The sequence below is a fragment of the Puntigrus tetrazona genome, chromosome 8, assembly GCF_018831695.1.
Source record: "Puntigrus tetrazona isolate hp1 chromosome 8, ASM1883169v1, whole genome shotgun sequence".
Taxonomy (NCBI): Eukaryota; Metazoa; Chordata; class Actinopteri; order Cypriniformes; family Cyprinidae; genus Puntigrus; species Puntigrus tetrazona.
The window spans coordinates 19956486-19979123 of NC_056706.1; the positions used below are offsets into that span (position 1 = coordinate 19956486).

The window sequence follows — 22638 nt, forward strand, 5'->3', positions numbered from 1 at the left end:
ATACAAGCATGTGCTTGTATTTATATATACACATAATAAATATACCCAGTATACACACATACTACGTAAAGAAAAACTTATTTTGAATGTGATTAATTATATATTATATATATAATTTTTTTCTGCAAGGATGCATTAAATTGATCAAGTGTTTGTAAAGACACTTTACTGAATGTAATGTATAATGTTACAAAAAGATGCTGCTCAGATATGAATGATGCTGAAAATTCAGCTTTGACATTACAAGAATAACATTTTAATAACATTCAAAAAGAAAAAAAAGAAAAAATAAACGTAGCCTGGGCAAGCATAAGAGTCTTCTCTCAAAAACATGAATAAATCTCACTGACTTGTTGAACAGTAGCGCACGAGTTGATATATTTAATAAAATATTAATAAACACGATCACAACTCAAATTGCTTTTATGGTCTGTATCACACCTAAAATACATAGCAATTTACATTTTTTAGATGTAACTATTTGCGTACCCGATTTAAATGTTAATTCATTCTATTAATTTATTCGATTCCTATTACATGCATCTGTTAACAAACAACAAAACCTCTCAGCTGATGAATATATATACATTTTATTAGGAAATAAGACATAGTATTTTTAAGAAAAACATTCATACGTGCCACAAAAGGTATAGTACAGTAAGAGGGTGATTGTTTAGACCGTTTCAGGCCGGTAGCATGTGAGGTACGGCTAGATTAAATGCACTGCAACTATCTTACTGCATTTTACATCCTTTACAACAGATCAACCAAACACCAGCTCTCTCGCAAGTCACGAAATGGAAAAGAAAAGCGAGGAAATAAACATTTGGCACAGTGTGTCAATCGCTTAAAAATAGTCTTTTTCCAGCTTCTGCGGTTTTTAGATACCCATACGACTGTTTTTTTGGAAGATCTATGCTTGCGTCTGGGCCTACGAACAGCCTATAACTTCAAATGGCAAATCTTCCGATCCCATCGACAAGTTTCCCTCGGCCCAGCGGTCACCATTAATCTTAAACTTTTCGCCGCCGTCCGTCTTCTGGATATAATAACGTGGAATATATTTTTCAGTAGTTCTCGGCAGATCCCATTACAATACCTAAATCGAGTCTAACATTTCAATAATAAAAAAGAAAAAAGTCAGAGAGACACAGAAAGTAGAAATAGGTTTTTTTAAAAAAAAAAAAACATTAACATTAGCAAAGTGTCTAATTGCTACGAAAAAAAAAAGACCGGTCTACGAATGTTTACATCACTGCGAAGTCGAATGGTTCCCCAAAACGAGTGCAAACATGAACGGCTACATACACGTTTAACTTGGCATGCTAATAACAGTGCACATAAATCTCAAAGGACTGTAGTGTTTGCGTTTATCTGTAAAATCTCAAATGCTAAATGACATGCATGCCTAGCGACTCCGTGGCCTCCTATTGAACCACGGTTTGAAGCGATGCCCTCGAGAACAGTAAATTATGTTGACCATACCATGAATCAACTACAACAAGTCCATTATTGGCATGTGGGCCGTACGGGTTAACCCTTGTGCGTAAATTATGCATTGGGGGTTGAGATTATATCGACCGAATCAATAAATTCAAAATCACGGCCCTGTCATATCTGGGTATAATCGCTTGCAGGGGTTTGTATATCGTTTGATTCGGATTTGAAATGAGGAACTATTTAGATTTTACTATAAAAACGCGTCAATTTCTGATATTTAAAGGGACGGTTCGGCCGAAAATGAAAATCATCATGTTGTTCTAAACCTATATACGTTTTTCCATCTGTTGAGCACAAAAGAAGATATTTTGAGGAATGTATATAAAAACACACGATAGAAGCTCTTAAAAATCTCGATTCTTAAAAATATCTTTCTTTGCGCTCAACACAAGAAAGCTGTTTAAACGGGTTCGCAACAACATGAGTTAATAATGACAAAATGCGCATTTTTGTGCGCGCTGTCCCTTTAATAACGTTTCGGAGCATCTCTGACTCTGCAACAGTTTAGAAGGCGATTCAATAATGGTTAAAAAGCGCTGCGTATTTACAATTTAAAGTAATTTCATAAAGCATTGAACAAAGCCATTTACAAACCAGCGCGTTACCCCACAAAATATGAAAATTGGTCGTCGTGACTAGCTTTAAAAGAGATTTAACGCCGGACCAACACCACTGAGAAACTATACAGAGCTTTCAAACTTTTTTTAAACAATACCAGCTACCCGAGATTCGACGCAATGAAAACATCTCCGAGCGCTACGCTCCGCATTAGCATTCGCATCGCGCTAGTGCTCTAATTAAAAGTCCGGGGGCTTCCAGGCCAGGCCGCTCCGGGTGGGATTTCCATATTTCACAAGCGCTAATGGCTTTATAACTCGTCCCTTGCTGTCCTGTACATATTCTATCGATCCGAGAGTCTGACTAACAACCCCGCGGAGACAATGACTGAAGCCGACGGCCGGAAGTGCCGAGGCCAGTGTAAATGCAAAAAGCATGCGCTTGTGAATCCATACTAACGCATGCAGCGGGTGTGAGAACCGAGAAGCGTTTTACCAGAACGATCGCGTGAACTGGATTGAAACAGCAACCGAAGCTTGTGCGTCGCAGCAGCTTGTGTTTGGACGTGCTTGGCGTACTCGTGCTCGCATTCACGTCCTCACGAGTGTAAAAGCACACCAGAGTTGTGATTTTAAAGCTTTTCCATAGTAATCCGCGGAGGTTTACCTACTCTATGCAAAACGTAAACCTAAAAGTCAGGGGCTCTGAGAAGCGCTCTTGGTCTTTCTCCATTGTGTCCTGTGTGTTCAGGTCACGCCGAACCTGCTTGAAGTCTCTGTTAAATGTGTATGGTGAGAAGGTTTGCTGTGTTTTGTGCCCACTTGCGTTTGTCGGGAGGTTTCGGGCGTGGGTGGGTGTTGTAGGGGTCTGCTGTGTACTTTGTTGTAGAGCCCTGGCATGATCAGTAGAGATGTCCACAGAATAACCTCTAGGTTCATGTGAAGCCCTGATGGAAAGAGAAAGAGCGTTTACGGACATATTCAGTATAATTATATGAAAACAGGCGTTTAGACTCACTTGTTTGGTTTATGAGTATTACACTCTTAAAAATAAAGGTGCTTCACGACGCCATACAGAAGAACCTTTTTATCTTTAACATCTGAAGAGCCTTTCTGTTTCACACAAGGTTCTTCAGATTATTAAAAGCTAAGAAGGAGATGATTCTTCAAGAACCAAAAAGGGATCTCCACTGGCATCGCCGTGAACCTTTTAAGCTCCTTTATTTTTAAGAGTGAAGACATAATTTTTGACGGCCACCGAAATGAATTACTGACATTTGGTGAGATTCACTTCCCGTTACATTTTTAATCCAAAAGCTTGATCTTGGTCCACTGAATAAAAAACAAAGAAACTGGTTTGTGAATGTTTATGAATAAAATGTTCTGTATAACATCTGTATAATACCGAAGAGAAGCGAGTTTTCCAAGTAATTACATTACATCCTTTTGAATGTTTTCAATTTTTTGTACAGTTTTGTTTGTTATCAGACAGCTTGTATTATACTGTATAGTGTGTATTGTTTCGTACGATGCTTTATAATATAAATTCTACTGTGTTGCAGGTTCATTATTGTACTGTAACATAGTACAACACATTATAAGAAGATACCCAATAAACTACCCTAGTAAAAAAGCATTATGTTAAATGTACAATGCACATTTCTTAATATTAAGTCTAAAATGTCTTTTAATTTCATTACTGATGAGGACTGTATGATCTTTAGATAATAAGGGTCTTTAAATGTGAGATATTTAAAGTATCCTTGCAATAATTCCACTTCAATACAATCAAATATACTTTAGTATATCTTCAGCTGGACTACTTAAACGCAATTACAGTACATTAAGTACAAAATTAGTTATTAGCATGAAACAAATGTATTACAAATGCTTTTGTGTAATTATATTCAAGGCATTCTAAATGGTTTAACTACTTTACTGAAAACATTTAACTCTTTTAGACCCCAGTATTTATGAATCTCAGAATACCAAAGCCTATAATTTAAGTCTAATTGAACAGCAGACTAAATGAGAGACCAGCAGCAGTAAAGCCATCTAAACCCTAGACAAGCGTAACCTATAGAACACACATAAAACTGGCAGCAAAACAAAATCATTGCCCTAAAAATGCCAATAGAGGACAACGATGCAGGATAGATCTGTGTCCCGTGTGTCTGTAATTAATGAACACCGCTGCTTTACAGAATTGCTTGCGTAGGCTTAAGAGACAGAGAATCCAACAGACACAGATGAGGAGACGAGCGCTCTTCAATCACGCAGCACCGAGGTGCTTCATCTCAGCCCAGCGGCACAGGAAATGAGGGCCGAGGGGCAGCTAACGGCTCCTCGGGGAACAGCAGAACAGAGAGGACTTTCTGAGACTACATCCAGAAATGGGAGCTGTGTACTGGGGTGGCTGACAAATAATGTGGGCATGAACCTTTTTCAATATGCTACAATAAAATATATAGGCTATAGATGAGGTAGCTTTTGTCACCTGTGGTAAAACTATAAACTTAACTACTTGAATCGCCTTTTTGCTTTCATCATTTCACTTGCCCTGAAGCATGATGAATGCATTTGTGAAACATTTCACTGCATGTCGCACCATGTATGTATGTGTATGTGACAAATAAAATTTGAATTTGAATTTGAAAGTACAAATGATCCACGTTGACTTGATTATTAAAAGAAAATTACTTGAATTACCTAAAAAAACTAAAATTTCCTATGATGCTGCTAAAAATGTATTTGAAAACAGCAATTGATTTTTTCTTTAATTCCTTAATGAAACCGCATTTACTTCTAGATTTAAGAAATCTTAATAAATATAAATAAATGCACTTTTTTTATTTAATTTTTTTAAGTTTTGCTGACTCTAAACCAATGGCTAATATTATATATATATATATATATATATATATATATATATATATATATATATATATATATATAATGATGTATTACATTGTGAAGCTTTTAACAAGACTTTTTAAAGCTGCTCACCATGCATTATAACATTAGAATATAAATCCTTAACCTTTCATATGAAAATGCAATTAAATTAAATTCCGATATTGTTTTATTGTATTCTGCTGCACAAACTATTGGTGTAGTCTATATTGATTACATATGTTGAACAAGATAATATGATGGTTTTATGTATACGAAAAAAAAAACAAAAAAACAGCAAACACAATACAAGTGAAATGCCTCACCCTCTGACTCGGTATCGTGTGTCAATGTGTAATTGTCCTCATTGGAAAAAACAGGAAAACCGGCTAGAGCGAAGACATAAAAGATGAAAATTAATACGGCAAATAGTCAAGACAATTGACAGGTTATTATTTTTATAAAGCTGTGGTGTTTGCTCACTTTGTGATCTCCCATGCAGATGTTGGAGCCCAGCGTGTTATAAACAACCCCGCTCTCACCCTCCCGCCTCTGCAGACAACAAACAGTCGAGCAACCGGTCATTGATTCAATCAATCCCAGCTTACCGAAGCTCACGATACCAGCGATGAGGGGAAAACTGACCCTGTGGATGATGTCTGCGGCGCTGTGGGACATCAGGATGCGGTCGCACCACGCCGGGCATCGCGTGTTCATGTACTGTGTAGGTTTAGTGTAGTCTTCACTGTATGGATAACTGAAGACATTGAAGCAAGATGATAAGCAGCATGAACATTACGTTGTTTTAGACTGACGATTACAATGCATTTGTTGAAAGACATTCTGTATTCTGACATACTGCTTCAAAAGTTTGGGGTTGGTAAGATTTGTTCAAGAAACCTTTTGCTTCTCAAATGCTATTTTCTTTAAGCTGCTTAAAAACCCTTATCAGACCAACAAAGTGAGTACATTGTGCACTCGACACTGTCACCTGGGAGGAAAGCGGATCTCCTCCTCTGTGATGACGTCGTGAAATTCGGAGATCTCCTTATCGTACTTCAGCAGCTGAAAGACAGGAAAGCACATGAGCACAGATGTAACGATGCGCTCTTTTGATCGTTTCTTAAAAACTAAATTCAGACCTCTTTTCCGTTGTTTTCTCTGAACGCGGCCTGGTGCAAGTAAGCAAATAACTTGGTCTCTATATGAAGGAGCACCTGAAAAGGGACAGAAAGAAAGAATGAGGTAAAGAAGAGAACGCAGTGGAAAAAAACGAAGGAAAGGACAAGACGGGAAACACAGGAGAGACGAAGAGGGGAAAAGAGAAGGACGGGGTTAATGCAGGGTATACGAAACTACAACTAGCAAAGAACAGAGAGGAGCTCCAACTTTGCTGTCACAAAAAAAAAAAGCAAGCACACGTCTGCAGGAGCGATCTAAATGCAAGCTCGCGTTTTCTGGACTGGCAAGAAGTCAATATCAACCCTCCAAAAACCATAAATCTGGCTGGACAGTGTACTGGATATGTCTGAGCGCACACAAAAAGAAAATATTAATCATCTCCTGGACGCTAAGTCAGAGCCTTTAGCATTTGTTTACGAAGTCTAAGTAAAGCAAGTGTGACAGTATGATTTACTGACGGCTCTGTGAGAACATAATCAGAAAACATACAAACATTATTAAAAGAATACAAAAAAAAATAGATTTATATATATATAAAGTTGATTAATCACATCAAAAATAAAGTTTTTGTTTGCATCATATATGTGTGAAGTATATACTTGTTATGTATATATGAAAACATATGCATGTATATATTCATTAAAGGTTATGTGAATATATTAAATATATTCATTTATATTATATATTGTATGAATGTATATATAGACATTCAACATTTTTAAAATGTATACTGTATGTACTATTCTGCCAAAAAGAAAACACTTTTATCTCAGATTCAAATAATTATTTGACTTTTTTTGTAACCAAGGTATTAATTTGATCAAAAATACAGTAAAGCTTTTTCTATTTTAATATATATTAAAATATATTTTATTTGTGAAATGCAAAACATTATTCTTCCAGTCTTCAGTCTCACATGCTCCTTCAGAAATCATGCATTTACATGTATTTCATACATATAACACACTACTCACCTTGTGGTCATTGTCTTTCTCTTCACAAATGATTTTTTCGACCTCGTTGCTACTGTCTTTTTTTACCGTCTGGATATCAGCCGACACGGAGAGGTTCTGTACACAAAGAAATACGCACGTGCATCTTTATATAATGTGTTTATGTGTTGAGTGGTTACATACATCATGTATTAGCCGGATCTACCTGCACTAGGCTAAGCGTGTCGAGGCGGAAATTGAAATCCCCGAACAGGAAGAAGGGGAGAGGACTGTAGCTGCTGTCTGATATCCTGCAAGACAAGAGAAAGAGTTAGAAATGGAACAACCAATCACACAGCATTTTACTGTGATGTATTTCCGTGAAAATAACATCGGCTAGAGCTCAGTTCTATTTAAAAGTCTATGCTCAGACCATCCGAGATGCAGATGAGTTTGATTCTTCTTTGGAGAAATTTAGCATTACATGGCTAACCAGTGGAACCTGTGAGTGAATGGGTGCCGTCAGTATAAGAGTCTAATAAAAACATCACTAGTAATCCACATGACTTCAGTGACGCGAAAAGCTGTATGTTTGTAATAAATTCATCATTAATGTGTTATTATTATGTCATAAATAAGTTTTTAAATCTACACTGGTGCTTCCGGCTTAAAATACATGAGTTCTCCAATATATGGAAAAAGACATCTTTTCTGAGTCAGCTGAGAAATATGCACAGATGAAGTCAATACAGTCTACAACAGTTGTAAACAAATATGTCGGTGGATTTTGATGCGAGAGGACAACAGAGGATAGACACTTTCAATCGAAGAGGCATTATAATGAATTATGGAGTCATTTTGGCCAGAAGTCATTTTAGTAAAATCTTACTCTTAATGATGGGACTTGTTTCTTACAGACATGGAGTTGGTGTGTGCATGCTTGCCGTGATTATTGTCATGTTTTTTAACAGCTTACTGCGAAAAATGCTTTTCTAGCCAAGAATTTCTCTCTTGTTTCCAAGCCAAAATATCTAAAAATTCTTAAATCAAGAAGGATTTTGGCTGTTTAGACTCATTCTGACGGCACCCATTCGCTGCAGAGGATCCATCGGTGAGCAAGTGATGCAAGTCCTTAAAGTCATCTACATCTTGATTGGCTTGCAGGTGAGCGCTTTTTTTTCTGAATTTCCAATTGCCTTTGCGTTCATTGTCATTTCTATTTTTATTCATTTTTTCATTTTAATTTACACGAACCCATGTGAGCATCTCCAGTGAGGCACAAACCTGTTGATGACGTATCTGAGAGCTTTCTTGCGGTTCGCAGAATAAACTGACGGACTAGAGTTGCAGGCTATGAGGTTGGAGGCATCGTGAAACAGGTGAACGTTCACCAGGTCTAAACCCCTGTACACACACACACACACACACACACACACACAGATAAACGCAAGACATGTTACATTGGGGGAGGGGGCTCCATCAATCCTGCCAGTCTCCGTGACTGATGCAGGACATTAGCTGATGGGATGGAGTTCATTTATCACTCAGTTTTCAGTTCCAGTACTGCTCTATTGTACTGCTGCCACAAGTCTGCAATTAATGCACTTCTTATGGCACTCGAACACACAGCTAGCACAACGTGTTTGAGGCCAAAAAACACATACATGATAGACTGTACAGAAAATTATGAGGAACATCTCTAAAGGTGAAGAAGTGTGTGTGTGTGTGTGTGTGTGTGTGCAAACATACTGGTTGTGAATGAGCCATCGTGTCCTCATGTAGCCTTTTCTGGACCACTTGAACTGCAATTAAACGCGCACACACATGCACATTAAAATGAATGATGCATTCAAAGAGTTCTAGAGACCGTGTATGAGTTAAACTGCAAATAACTGCATTTTAGTAATACTGTAATAATTTATTTCTTTGTGTTTCAAGGATTATGCAACAAATGCTGTATGCACTGTACATTTAAGCGATGCAGACCCTCGTAATGTATTCAAAAAAAGAAGTGCGTGATACAAGAGATTCTGAATTGAATAAAAATGACTAAAACTACCACTATGCAGACACTTACATCGGGCCAAAAGTTCTTGGGGAATTTCTCTTTTTCCATGGTAGTCACTCCTTCCAGCGAGCCCACGTACTTGTTGTGGCCCGAGACGGCTTTAAACTCCTTCACTACAGGTAGGAGGAATAAACAAACAAGACATATCGTAAGAAAAGCATGCAAATGTAAAATCAATATACTAATGTTGGAGTTGTCGCAGGGCTGTAGGCTGCGAGCGCAGGATCTATGAGACACTGATTTGATAGGACACCGAATTCATTGGTCCGCTGATCTTAATGGCTCTTCTATTAGTCCTCTTCTTGAGAGCTTATTCATGAGATGCTGCGACTAGAACGGATGAAGGCTAGTGAAAAAAGCTTAGGAGGTTAAATCCTGTTCTAGCAGAGACCAGAGCAACCGAGTCGAAAGAGATTGTTTATTTGTTCTGTGTTAATGGCAGTTTATGTATTGTTTTATGACCTAAGCGATTATGCTTGAATTTCACCGAAATTAATAATAACTTTATTTAAAAAATGTAAAGTACAGATATTGTAAAAAAAATATGGTAAAAATATAAGTCACGTGTCAAATATTGGACCATTTAACCAACACAATTTCAACATAAAATCATCAAACAAACAATTAATTTAGCATTTACGTAAACGCTGTAACATTTAATATATAATTGTAAAAAAACAAACCTGAAAACCAGTACTGTTTTTATATTTTTGGGTGAAATTATATATATTCCACCAAACATTTTTAACATTTGAATTCTAGTTACTGTATATTATCCGTGGTTTTTACTTTCAATGATTCATCCTCATTCTTCTCAGTGATGATTCTCACTAGACCATAAATCTGTCCTTTTCTGCTACTTAATACTGTATTTTTATGAGTGCAAATCAAAGGCAGTCTTACAGTACTTTAATAATGTATAGGAGGATGACAGTTTAGATAACATACCATAATCTTAGTTAAAATACTAAAATATTTCAAGAAAACAAATACAGATTTAAATTATTATTCTTATTTTTTTTTTAACTGTATAAATACCTAATTCTATCTATTCACGTGATCCAGTGCTCAGATACTTCTGAATAAATCTCAGCTCCCTCAGATGACCATGCATGACCAGATGACCACTCTACAACGATTTTATTCTATATATTTTTGGGCTATTTCATGCCCATTTATTTATTTACTAAACAGCTATGTGATAAGCGGTCGTTTTGCTAAATAAAAAACGGTGATCACAATTCATTTTGATTCTACAATATGGAATCGCTCAACAATAATGCATTACACTGGTATGAAAACTTACGATTGAAGTCATATAGTTGGATATTTTTCAGCGACTTGTGGATGAAGTACATGCTTCCCAGCGCCTAAAAACAAATGCATAATAAGTCAGTCAAACAAACAACCGTGCATGATTTCATTTAACAATGTCCTGATTGGATACAGGGCTCATGGCCTCACGCTTTAAAGGCATTCACAAGCAGAGGTTAACGGAGATGTCTTGGATTTTGAAAGATGATGATGTGCACGCATTGCACTCTTTAAACTCTGACTTTCAAGACACTATTACAGTCAATGATCTTTCTGAACTACCCCGTCACAGACTTGCCTGTAGTTTTGGTCCCCAAAACGCACCCAGATACGCCGGTGCGACACTCACAAACACACACTTCTAGCGTCTTTTCTGGATGGATTTAATGTACTAGCTGCTTGCTCCAGTGAGCGCACATCAATCCGGTCCCGCAGAGATCAATACGGACAGAAAATTAAAACAATCGCACAGGGATTAAACACAGAGCCCTGCTGTTGGCCCAAACGCAAGCGCCACAGCATGGCAGAGAAAAACGACCTGCCGTTGAGGGATGTTTTGACATGAAGCGCGCCACACCGTAAACACACACACACACACAGCCATGTTTTCCTACAGATATCCATCCCTGGAGAAATATATAAATCTTGTGAGAGAAATTATGCTTTTTTAATATGACAGTGCTTTCTGGATGACCAGTCTTGAGAGACCAAGTGCCACAGCTACGGAGGGGCAAGGAATGACTGGGGAGGGAGACGGGGAACGAGACGGGGAAAAGACTGGATAATGGCATTTTTCAACAAGAGGTCAAAATTCAGATGATTATTGTTTTTGGAAGACTCTTAAAAATATACAAAAAATGTATCCTTAATATTTATACGATATCGTTCAAAGGTTTGGGAGGAGGAGTTTTTTTGCATTACACACACACACACACACACACATATATATATATGTATATTTTTAATTAATACTTTTAATTCAAAAGGATGCATTACATTGACTATAATTAAAGTAAAGCCATACATCATGTTTTTCAAAAAGTTTGATGTCAAGTAAATGCCTTTCTTTAACATTGATAATAATAAGTAATGTTTCAAATCAGCATATTAGAATGATTTCTGAAGACATTTCTGGAAGAATGGTGCTGATAATTTAGCTTTGCATCAAAAAAATACACTACATTTTAAAGTATATTAAAATAGAAAAATACTGCAGTTTTGACCAAATGAAAAATCTTACTGACTCCAAACTACAGAACTATAATGTAGATTTTTTATTAGCCCATGAGCGAAGACAACTTACCTCAAATAACATACTACCAGATTTTGATTCTTTCACGGTTTGAGGCTAAAGAACTAAATGCCGATATATTGCGATGTATTGCAGCAAAGTATTAATAAATGCTGTTGACAAGAAACACTACTGAGGCGTAGGGAAAACGAGTCTCTTCGATAGCCACAACAAATTACTGCGTGATGGCATAAAATAAACTAATCTTGATCAAATTTTGCAACTTTTTATAATAAAGGTCCTCATTGCAGTGCATGAACTCCCTCACACGCTCTCTAACACACACACACACACACACACCGGCTGCGTTAACACCCACCTTCATTCTCATTTGTCTCACATCATCTGTATTGATTTGTAATTAGTTTTCTGAGGGTTGTGAATCATGGCTTGACTGGGAAGAGTGTGTGTGTGTGTGTGTGTGTGTGTGTGTGTGTGTGTGTAAATGCAGAGAGCGCCTGGCACACTCATCGTACAAATGGTGTTTAGATAAAAAAATCACTTTTAAGTCAATAAATTTTTATTAAACGCTGCACAGGCCTGATTGATGAAGATAGGTGTACAGCTGTGAGTGTGCTGATCTCTATTTTAGCGCGCGTGTGTGTGTGTGCGTGCGTGTGTGCGTGCGTGCGTGTGTGTGTGTGCGTGCGTGCGTGCGTGCGTGCGTGCAAGCGTGCGTGCAAGTGTGTGTGTGTGTGAGTGTGTGTGTGTGCGCTTGCATGCTGAAAGAGGCTCATGTGAAGGGACAAATCTGGTTTGACAAAGATTTTGCGCGTGTGGCATTTGAAAATTATTACATGCAGTTGTATTTTCTGGTAACAAAAAAATTCAGTAGGTCTGGCAACGGGTCCACTCGCTAACCCTCCAGCATCAACAAAACAAATACACAAATACACACTCGCTCACTCACACACAGTTTATTTATCATGTTCAGATGAGAGGGTCCTAATCAATAGTTTTAATCTGGAGTTAAACGTATTGACTCGCTCCGCTGCCTGGCCACTCCTGCACATTAACCCAGTCCATCAAGGTACAGACCTAACACATAGTGCACAAACACAAACGCAAGCCCCTCTCACCTGGGTGGGCCGGAGGTTAATACCCTGCCAAACACCAGCAGCTTCTCTCTTTTTACAGGTTTTACTAAGTTACTCTGAGTAATGAAAGGGGTGCTGCAGGGCTGTGTGTTTGGTCCGTCACTGTCGGTAGAAAGCAGCTGGACTTGTGTGTGTTTAGTTAGAAACGGTAACTTTTTAGAAAGGTTTTGTTGCTGTTTAGAATTTCTCTTTGCAGGTTTCATGAATCCTCAATGTCATTATGATCTTTCGCCGACTTTTAGACTCCATTACGTGTTTTGTTTTGCATAACTTAATATTTTAAGATCTGTTGTAGCAGTTCGACCAGTTCAAATCAGGTGGTGAAATCATTTCACAAATTTAACGGAACAATAAAACATAAAAAAATATATATATATATATATATATATATATATATATATATATATATATATACACACACACACACATTTATTCATTCATTCTTATCTTAAGCACTGCTGTGTAGATAAGAGTAGCACTACAATAACAGGAAGGTGAGTGAGGTGAGTACTGGCCCAGTTCAAAATGGTTGTATAGCTCCACCTGGTGGACATTCAAACCAACCACAACTCCGGTGGTGCAAGAGTCAACACATTAAGAGATTGCATAAGAGTTAGATGCGTTTCCTTTGATATAGTACTAAGGAACCAAGTGAAATCATCTTGCTAGACACTGCAACAGCCATATAACTCACCGTGAAACTGTCAACAGCCTTGAAATGACTGTCTACATAGACACAGACTCTGTCGAAGTCAGCCATCTCAGAACTGGACTCTATAGCCCTATAAAAAAAGAATAAAAACAATTAAATTCTTGCATAAATATATATATATATATATATATATATATATACATATGTATATATATATATATATATAACATAAAATGTTCTTGTATACATAAACATTTTATATATTTATATATATATATATATATATATATATATATATATATATATATATATATATATATAAACATAAAATGTTCTTGTATACATAAACATTTTATGCAAATAAGAAGTTCACAATTTGCAACATTCTCACCAGCAAAAGTTCTCTGCGTGGCCCATGTTCACCATATAGTCTTTTCCACCAACTTCCTGAAAGTGCAGGGCGACGAAGCGTGGCTTATGCATGTGCACCGTCTAAGGAGATATGAGATATGTTCATCCACTGCCTAACTCAACTCAAAACACCTCAATAACTCTAAATATTTTTTTTAAAAAGAGAACCAAAATTGCTTCATTCCAATTTCCTGCTTCCATTTTTTTTTGACAACAACACATGAACTTCCATACTGACAGTAAGGTCAATATCATCTATTTTGTGTTCAGAAACTTGTCTAAAAGAGGAATCAAGATAGATAGCATCACTCCTCCTAACCATTAACGTGTTGTGGGTAGCTATATGGTCAACACATCACTGAGACGGACAGACATCTTAAAGACACAGCACCATTTAGAACTACATTCTGTTGTTTAAAGAAACCCTGAAGCTGTGCTGACAATACTGATACTTCATCTAAATAAAAAAATATCCATTGGATATTCTTCGAAATTATGTTTACAGTGACCCGGAGGGACACAGAGGAGACGAAAAGTTGAACAAAGTTGTTGTTTTTATTTCTTTTGCATACAAAACGTATTGCGGTCACTTAAAGAAGCACTGATGGCACTATTTTGACGATGTCTTTCGTACTTTTCTTGTTTTGCTTCATTCTCTTTAAAACTGTTGATGGTTCACTTTTTTAGATAGTTCACTCATGCAGAGGTCTCTCACACTGAAATAGTAGCAGGACATTTTACAAGACAAGGAACGAGTGAGGATATCTACCTATAACCCTATTGTAGGAAATTATGAAATAGTGCGTGCACTTCAGCCTGCACCTATTAACTCTATTATGCTTTCTATATTACTTTTAACGTCTTCTATTAACGAAGCAGCTATTTATTGTGCGCGGAGCTTGTTTTTGAATTGTTCATATCCATTAACATATAGCATTTAAACAAATGCATTGGGGGGGGAGGGGGTCCATAAATGCCAAATTTTTTTTTTGACATTTTATTTTAACCCCTTTACAGTTGGATTTCAAACTAAATAAACTGAGACGGCAATTGAATGCAAACGAGGCAACAGAGAGCGTGCACACATCACATCCAGCGGGAAAACCGTCAAAAACCTTGCGATTCGACATCCGTGCGCTCGCGACATGACAACAGCAGATAACCTGACACGGTTTTATGGTGCGCAAAAGACAGGTTGTATAAATGAGGCAAACACCTTCGGGTTTACGGTGTCTGTTTGGCAGAGTAAAGTTCACTCTCCGAAGGGGTGTGTGTGTGTGTGTTTAAAGCAGGTTTGAACAGATGGAGAGCTCTGACAATGTCCGCGTGACCAGTACAACATTAAAGAGCGTCTCCCAGCTTTTCTTGAGCATCATCAGATGTGTGTGTTTGAATGAACTCACCATGAAGAACTCTCGCAGCCAGTCTCCTTCAATCTCACCCACCTGAGGACAACAACCAGATTTCCCTGTTAGGCCACTTTTATAATTCAGATTAACCTCCGCTGAGAGCTTTAAACTGCAGCGTGGATTAGATCTACTGGATGAAGGGTTTCCGCAGCGCATTCGGTAACATTACAGGCCATTTCGCCACTGGAGCTCTGCGATAAACCGTTTAAAGACGTCGGCGTCTCCATCGTGATTACCTCCACCTTAAAACGAATGCATTTCTCTGAAGCAGATGCGCGCTTTAGCTCACGCAGTACACAAGAGGTGCGTTTTGCACTTTGCACGTACGGTTCGTGTTTCGCAGTTGAATTAGAAACGATAATAAAACGATTAAGCAGCTGTATATGTGATATTTATCGTGAGGAGTCTAAACGTCGCCCATCCTCGAGGTGAAAGTACAGTACGTCCCTTCTACGAGAGGGGGGGAAAAAAAATGATTTGCACAGTACGGTGTGCCACTGACAGACCAGATGTCTAACTACGTCCTTAAACGAGGCTATTGTGTGCTTGAAAACATGAACAAAGATAGAAAAGAAAAGCATCAACATAAAGAAACGAATGAATGATATATGAAAAACCGAAAGCAAAAAGCATGCGTGAAAACAAAACGTCGATCAGGTACATGAAAAAGCATTATCTGAAGGACCGGCTTTGAGAAGCAGCTTTCAAACGGTCGCATTGATACTTTAGATATCATTAAAGGCATCAAGTAAAGGTGAAACAAGCCAGCCTCCATATTAAACATAAACCTAAAACTATTATATGTTGCACGTGACATTTTAAGAAAATAACGATAAGCATTTAATCAAAGTGGAAAAGACCGGATTGATTTGAAGGTTTTAAATGTTAGCACACTGCTCTGGCTGAGTTGCTCAAAGAAACGGATCAATGTTTTAACGGAGCCACGTTTAGAGAAATCATTATTTTAAAAATATATATATATATATATATACAAAAGGGTGTTTCTTGACCAGATGAAACACGGACCAAACTTTCTACTGATGGTCAAAAACGTGATTACGCAGTAAGTCTGGTTTGAGGGAGTCCCCGGTGAGCGGAGCAGGGCGTCCTGCCGTTCGAGCGAGTAGGCAAAAGAAATTAAGATTCATAACAAAGCCAGCAAGCGTGTAGCTCTAGAGTGTGATATGGGTTCAGGAAACACCTTACATATTTCAGTTATGAGGGTGGAAAATGAGAACTAGTTTTGCGATGCGTGATATCATCTCAAGCATCTCAAGCAGTCCCTTGAAAAAAAGAAGATCACTTCAGAAAACTTTTAAAAAAAGAGCATTTACTACGGAAATAACATACTTTAAAATAACATGCTTAAGCGTGAACTGAATGCAGTGTTTTCAGACACGCACTTATTAACTTGTATTATCAGCAGAAAAGTATATCAAGCGTTTATGCTAAAATAAAGTTTAATTACACATTTATGAAGCAATTACACGTACATAAAGATGAACTTGCAATCTGAAACTAATTAAATGTAGTAATTAAATATAGTTAAAATACTTAAGCGCACTTCTTTAAAGCGTGAGAAAACATTTAAACTTTTTTTTTTAATCACTGTACGTTTGATTTTAGATTTTAGTACACTACAAGTGCACATTTAATACTGCTAAGCACACTTCAGAGCGCACTACTAAGCAGAGTTTTGACTTGACGCAGAAAAATAAATCGAAAAATAATTTTTCCATTTAAATTTGGTCGTTAGCCAAACGTTTAATAAATGCATAAGAAGGCTGCGTGACTGAAGAACGGTTTGATTCCGTGTGAAACTGCAGGTTCACGAATAAAGCTCGCCGCAAATAATGAAGACTAACTATTCAAAGGATAAGTATAGACTGCGGTGGTAAAACACACAGCTAAAAAAAAATAAAAAATCAGCCGCGAAATGACTAAATGTTACACAACGTATGCAAAGATATCTCTATCCACTTCCTAATAACGCTGGCTGCTAAAAAAGGGACAGATTTGATCAGTGTCACAGAAGCGTGCCCCTGCGGTGCGCTCTACTATAACCACAGGTGTGAAGTTTACTTCGCCGCTTCTGCAGACTGAACGCAGAGCGCTGGGGTCAAAGACAGACCTGTGATGAAGTCTGCGTGAAAGCTGACTCTTTTTGTCTCTTTCACGCTACAGCCAGCAAACCGAGGGACCTCGAAAGCATCCCAGGATCACGTTGACTTGTAGTGGATCCGACAGGGCTTAGAATAGGCACCTGATGCAATTTACAGCGTCACTTTGATCTCGCAAAGACCTTTTATGGACTGCCGCTCGCGCGCCTTCTATCTCTGCGCGCTCGGTTCCGCTGAATCTGAAGGGTGGGGAGGCCGGTGGAAACTTCCTTCATCTCGTCTCTCAAGAGGATTTCCCAAATTTGCAACGCATCATTTCCTGTTGCCAGCTCCAGCCCCTGCTAACGCTGGACTTAAAATAGCACGCGAGAACTAAGTGCGTTGACTTAGGTAGGTAAACACTGCAGCGTCTTACAGGGGACACTGTGGCGGGGGACGAGGTATTTTTAAGCATCTCCGATGGAGAGCTGGGAAAGAGTTCATCAGACACGCTCGCACCCGAGGGTATGATTGATCGAAGGCGCGCGCGCTGTCAAAAAAAAACATCTTTAGCCCGAAACAAGAATTTGAGAATTGTTGCAATTCAAGTCGCCATAAAGGTATCGACTTTTAATTGTTCGGGCAGGATTCTCGCGTGACAATACAAGACAACTCGCGCAAGGGAGCGTGCTTTAAGTGCCCTAGGAACTGCTGTCGAACGCTTTTTAAAAAGCAAACGCGACAACTTCATAGCTATGAGAACCGATATGCAGCGTTAAAATGAAAACATCAAAAGATGTTTGCATTACAAAAAATAAATACATTTATGTTCTGCATGAACACAATAACGTCCATTTGCAGGCATTATATTAATGCAATATATTACAAAATTATATTTTAAAGTACAATTTTAAGCATGCATCATGACTTTTTTTTTTGCACAAAATGCTCAAAAAATGTGCTTTCGTTGTGATTGCATTTGTGTTTTTTGTAAAAATATGAAAAAAATAATCATTTGGGGCGAATCACCGGGTTCACAGAAACCATTAGCACCGGACTCGTGCTTTTAGGAAATGCAGGCCGGGACATTTCAACATCTTCTGAGAGATACACCCCAAACGTTATCTCCTCATTAAACATGATGAATCATAGCTAAACACTCTAAACTTAAGGACGCGTCAAAACTTGACGGGTCTAATAAACCCTTCTAAAGGATAGGAAAAATGTAACCATTTTTGGAAGTCTTCTTCAACATTTACACCGACCTATTAAAATAAAAAAAAAAGAAGTGAGAAAGGGTTGAAGTCCTTTGGGAAAAGATATTCATCTGTTTACAGTCACAAAGGACTGTGACATGTGCTTTTTCTCAGTCAAACATGGCCGGAGGAAACTGGGTACGGGGCCAAATTTCCACTTCGGTCCTCCATACGCACAATGAGGCCAGTGCTCTGCTAAATATGACTAAACCACATCTCTAGAAAACATAAACGTGCGTGAGGAAATATCACCTCCACGGCGAGATTTTAATTAAGAGTTTCTGAATAAAATGCGAGCGGTCAAGAAACAAGGGGTTCCCCTTTTCGATGTAAACGTGTGATTTTCATTTTTTAATCATCTGGAAAAGTGATCGTTTAGAAACACAGCACGATCTTTCACTCCTGAGTCAAACACGAACAAGTTAAAACCCAGATGAACAAACCGAGATAAACGCTACGTGACATGCTATGTAATAAAAAATAATCATTTATATCAGTCACCTGCTGCTAGCAGGTAAAGTCGACTTGGCATATAGTAAGCAATTCAGAGACTAGTACTAGTACTAGTGACGCTGACTAGTTTATAAAAATCAATAGCGACTAGTCTGAGTGTGTGAAACTAGTCACTAGTACTTAATCATTACTTACTATAGAATAAGAACTAGTCGAGTAAATAAGTAATGGTGAAACAAAAAAACAGGTAGCTCTAGCAACAACAAACAGCTGTCCATCAACTTTAACTATATATAACTTCTATATAAGGTTTGTGATATTTTTATATGTAGTATACACCTATTTTCTCTTTATTGTTACTATCAGTTTTGGTCATTGCAGTATTGTAACAATTCAGTTAGTTTGGGTTTGTTTTGTTTTATTAAACTCCCATTTTGAACTAAATAAAAGTGCTGCCGCTAAAAAAAAGCTAACTTTTTTTCTACATTTGATTATATTTGAGGCAAAAGCGTTTCTGACAGGTTTACAGCAGCAGTAAGATCAAGCCACCATGCATACGCGTGTATTTGTTTTTCTCACAAGTGTTGCATTAAACGTTGACCCTTAATCCGATGTTTTTCTCGTGAGCATAAGCTAAAATGGTCCGAAAGTGATCCTCGAGGCCCACGGCTGCGGGACCCAGAGCTCAGCGGCAGCCCGGCCCCTCGGTTTCGCGCTGGCGCTTTGAAAAATCTCACAAGCGCGTGTCAGTTTCCTGTTTTATTTGAATGCAGGCTCGGGCCGGTGGCGCGGTGTGTGATAGGTCGTCAGACCCGCGGGGAGGCGCCGCCGCGGAGCACGCCGTCACACCGGGAGGCGAGATCACTCCAGGCCGGGGACTCGGGCGCGAGAGAGGCCCGGAGGAGCGAAGACGACCCGAAGCGTGTCCGAGCGTCCTTTCAAGCGCGGAGGAGCCGCGCGAGGGGGAGCGTGGACGATGACGGACGCGTCGGTGCCGCTCGCGCAGGACGCGTTCTCGCGCTCAAAGGCGGAGAGACGCAGCCCGACCGAGCGGGGCGCCTTTCTAAAAAGTTGAATTAATTCTAATTCGATATAAAAGAGGACACATCAGAAATAACACTAACACTCAATAAAACGACGCAAGAAGGCGTCCCTTGTGAACGGCGTCTGACAGCATTACAGCGCTTGAGTTACACAATAATACACGCTGACTATATATATATACATATATACATACATATATATATATATATATATATATATATATATATATATATATATATATATATATATATATATATATACAGTGAAATCATTAAACGCTCCGGGAGGCGCGTTTAAATCATCGCCTCTCGGGTGTTTCGGCCTACCTTTATCCATTTAACGACTCTTTGAGAGCACCTTAGAGACACAGGTAGCGTTCAGCAGCAGGTTAACTAACGCTAGCCAACCGTTCCGTTGTGAAATAAGTCGCTGCGCACGTCTGAGCCGGGATTCATAAACAGAGGCGACTTACATTGTCGAACAGCGAGCCGACGTTAGCGGTGACCAGCAAGACGTCCGTGCGCGTCTCCATGATGACAGGCGAGCCGGGGACGTCTAATCCGGCCGAGGAAAACAGCTCTCCGGTGGAGGAACAACAAACGGCTCGCAGATAAGATGAGGAAAGTCTAGCTATCTCGCCCTGAAGACGGAGCCCACGAGAGCGACGCTCGCATCTCCGGTCCCGCTGTCATGAGGAAAGAGCTCCGCGGTGTCGTTCAGTTGCTCGGCGCTGAGCACGGACGGATTTCTCCTCCTGCCCGCATGGTAATCGGACTAGGTTTGTAAGCTGAATTAAGCCAGCGTCGGCGCGTCCGCAGCCTCGGGGTTCCTGCCGCGCCAGACTGAGACGAACTAGTTGCTCTGTCAATGTTATGTTCACGCGAAGCTCCGCCCTGCACATGTAGTACTGCGCGATACTGTACAGACGCGCCGCGTCAAAGTTTCCGTGTGTCACTCACTCTGAAGGCCTTTGGTGCTTACTGAGCTTGTGTCAGGTTACATACTGTAAAACCTACACACACAACGTGCGTGAGCATGCATGCATGCATGCATATGCGCATATATATATATATATATATATATATATATATATATATATATATATATATAGCCAAAGGTATTGGGACATCCTCTTCAAATGAACAGGTTTGACTACTTTAGTAACACCCATGAGTACAAATCTTATTATTAAAGCATGTAATGCTAGACAGTTTGGGCAGGACCGTAATGCGTTATCGAGGAATTCGTGGTTCCCTTGAAAACGTTCTCTTGAAGATTATTTTCGGGTTTAAGTGGAAACAGTCCAGGTTAGCTAATTGTGTTAATTGTGCATTTGTATATTTATTTTTTTATTTTTCTGTTACATAACTATTACTTCTGATGTAATTGCATTACACTGTATAGACTATAAAAATTATATATATATATATATATATATATATATATATATATATATATATATATATATATATATATATATATATATATATACATACATATATACATATACATACATATATATATATCAAATGAGTTTCTGGAGATTAGAGATTTTAGGGTTCTAATTTAATTAGTAAATTTGTGACCTGATCGTGTGAACTCTTTTAATCAAAAGGTCAGTTTTCCTTCCATTGAGGCACAAGATGCTCTCTGGACCATTCTCAAATCACGCTGGGAAACATTATCATCGGGTTCCACACGGACACAAACCAAGTACTTCTCAGTTCAACTAAAAACTGCTAACATGTGTTAGTATATCATATATTAACACATTTTGGGATGTATGCTACACTGAACTTACAATACCTGTAATTGCTAAATAACAATTTCATATGCAGTGTTCACGGTGTCTTCTGTAATAACTAAAAGGGCACAAATAGCACATTTCGTTTCTGCTTTATATATACAACATTCATATTTCATAAATGCATTGACTTCGTGCTAAACATTATTGTTTTCTACAACGAATAAACACAACAAATAAAAATGAATGGCTGGGCCATTGATTGTTTAATAACAATGCCACATACATCATTAATGATTACTAGCAGCATCTCATCTAATATTTATTTCATCACAGGATTACAAATTTTGTAAATCTAAAATAAAAACGAGTGAAAGTAGTGCATCCGTGCTCTTGCATTTACCCAAATTAGACGAACAGATCCTGTTGAACTAGTTCGATGGATAGATTTCGAGCTGTTAAAGGTAATGGTTTAGTAACTGATGCCCGGTGTGCTCTGGAAGACACTTAATTGGGGGCAGCTCGTCATTTCCAATGAACTGATATTCACCAGATCCAAACACAATAAGCGATTACGGCTCTAAATTGAATCCTAACACATAAAAACGACGAGCATGCAGTAGGCCAGTGCACTCAGTGCATGCAGTTTTTCGTGTGGTGACCCATCTCTCCGCTCTTCAAGAGAAAGTTTATGTTTCTCAGCACCGACTCCAGGCTGAATGAATGTTTATAATTGA

The 22638-nt window shown here is 38.5% G+C and overlaps 1 protein-coding gene across 1 annotated transcript; it reads right to left on the bottom strand.

Annotated features, from left to right (window-relative positions):
* Nucleotides 1-571: 571 nt before the first annotated feature.
* inpp5l (inositol polyphosphate-5-phosphatase L) lies at nucleotides 572-21086 on the bottom strand. The gene is made up of 16 exons (XM_043246889.1): nucleotides 20630-21086; nucleotides 15300-15341; nucleotides 13877-13977; nucleotides 13528-13615; nucleotides 10438-10501; nucleotides 9141-9244; nucleotides 8813-8865; nucleotides 8348-8467; nucleotides 7290-7374; nucleotides 7106-7201; nucleotides 6092-6166; nucleotides 5941-6014; nucleotides 5595-5706; nucleotides 5433-5501; nucleotides 5276-5338; nucleotides 572-3004 (listed from the first exon to the last, which is right to left on the bottom strand). Exons 1-15 carry the CDS (start codon nucleotides 20687-20689, stop codon nucleotides 5297-5299), a joined length of 1185 nt encoding a protein of 394 aa, XP_043102824.1. The 5' UTR covers nucleotides 20690-21086; the 3' UTR covers nucleotides 572-3004; nucleotides 5276-5296.
* Nucleotides 21087-22638: the final 1552 nt, after the last annotated feature.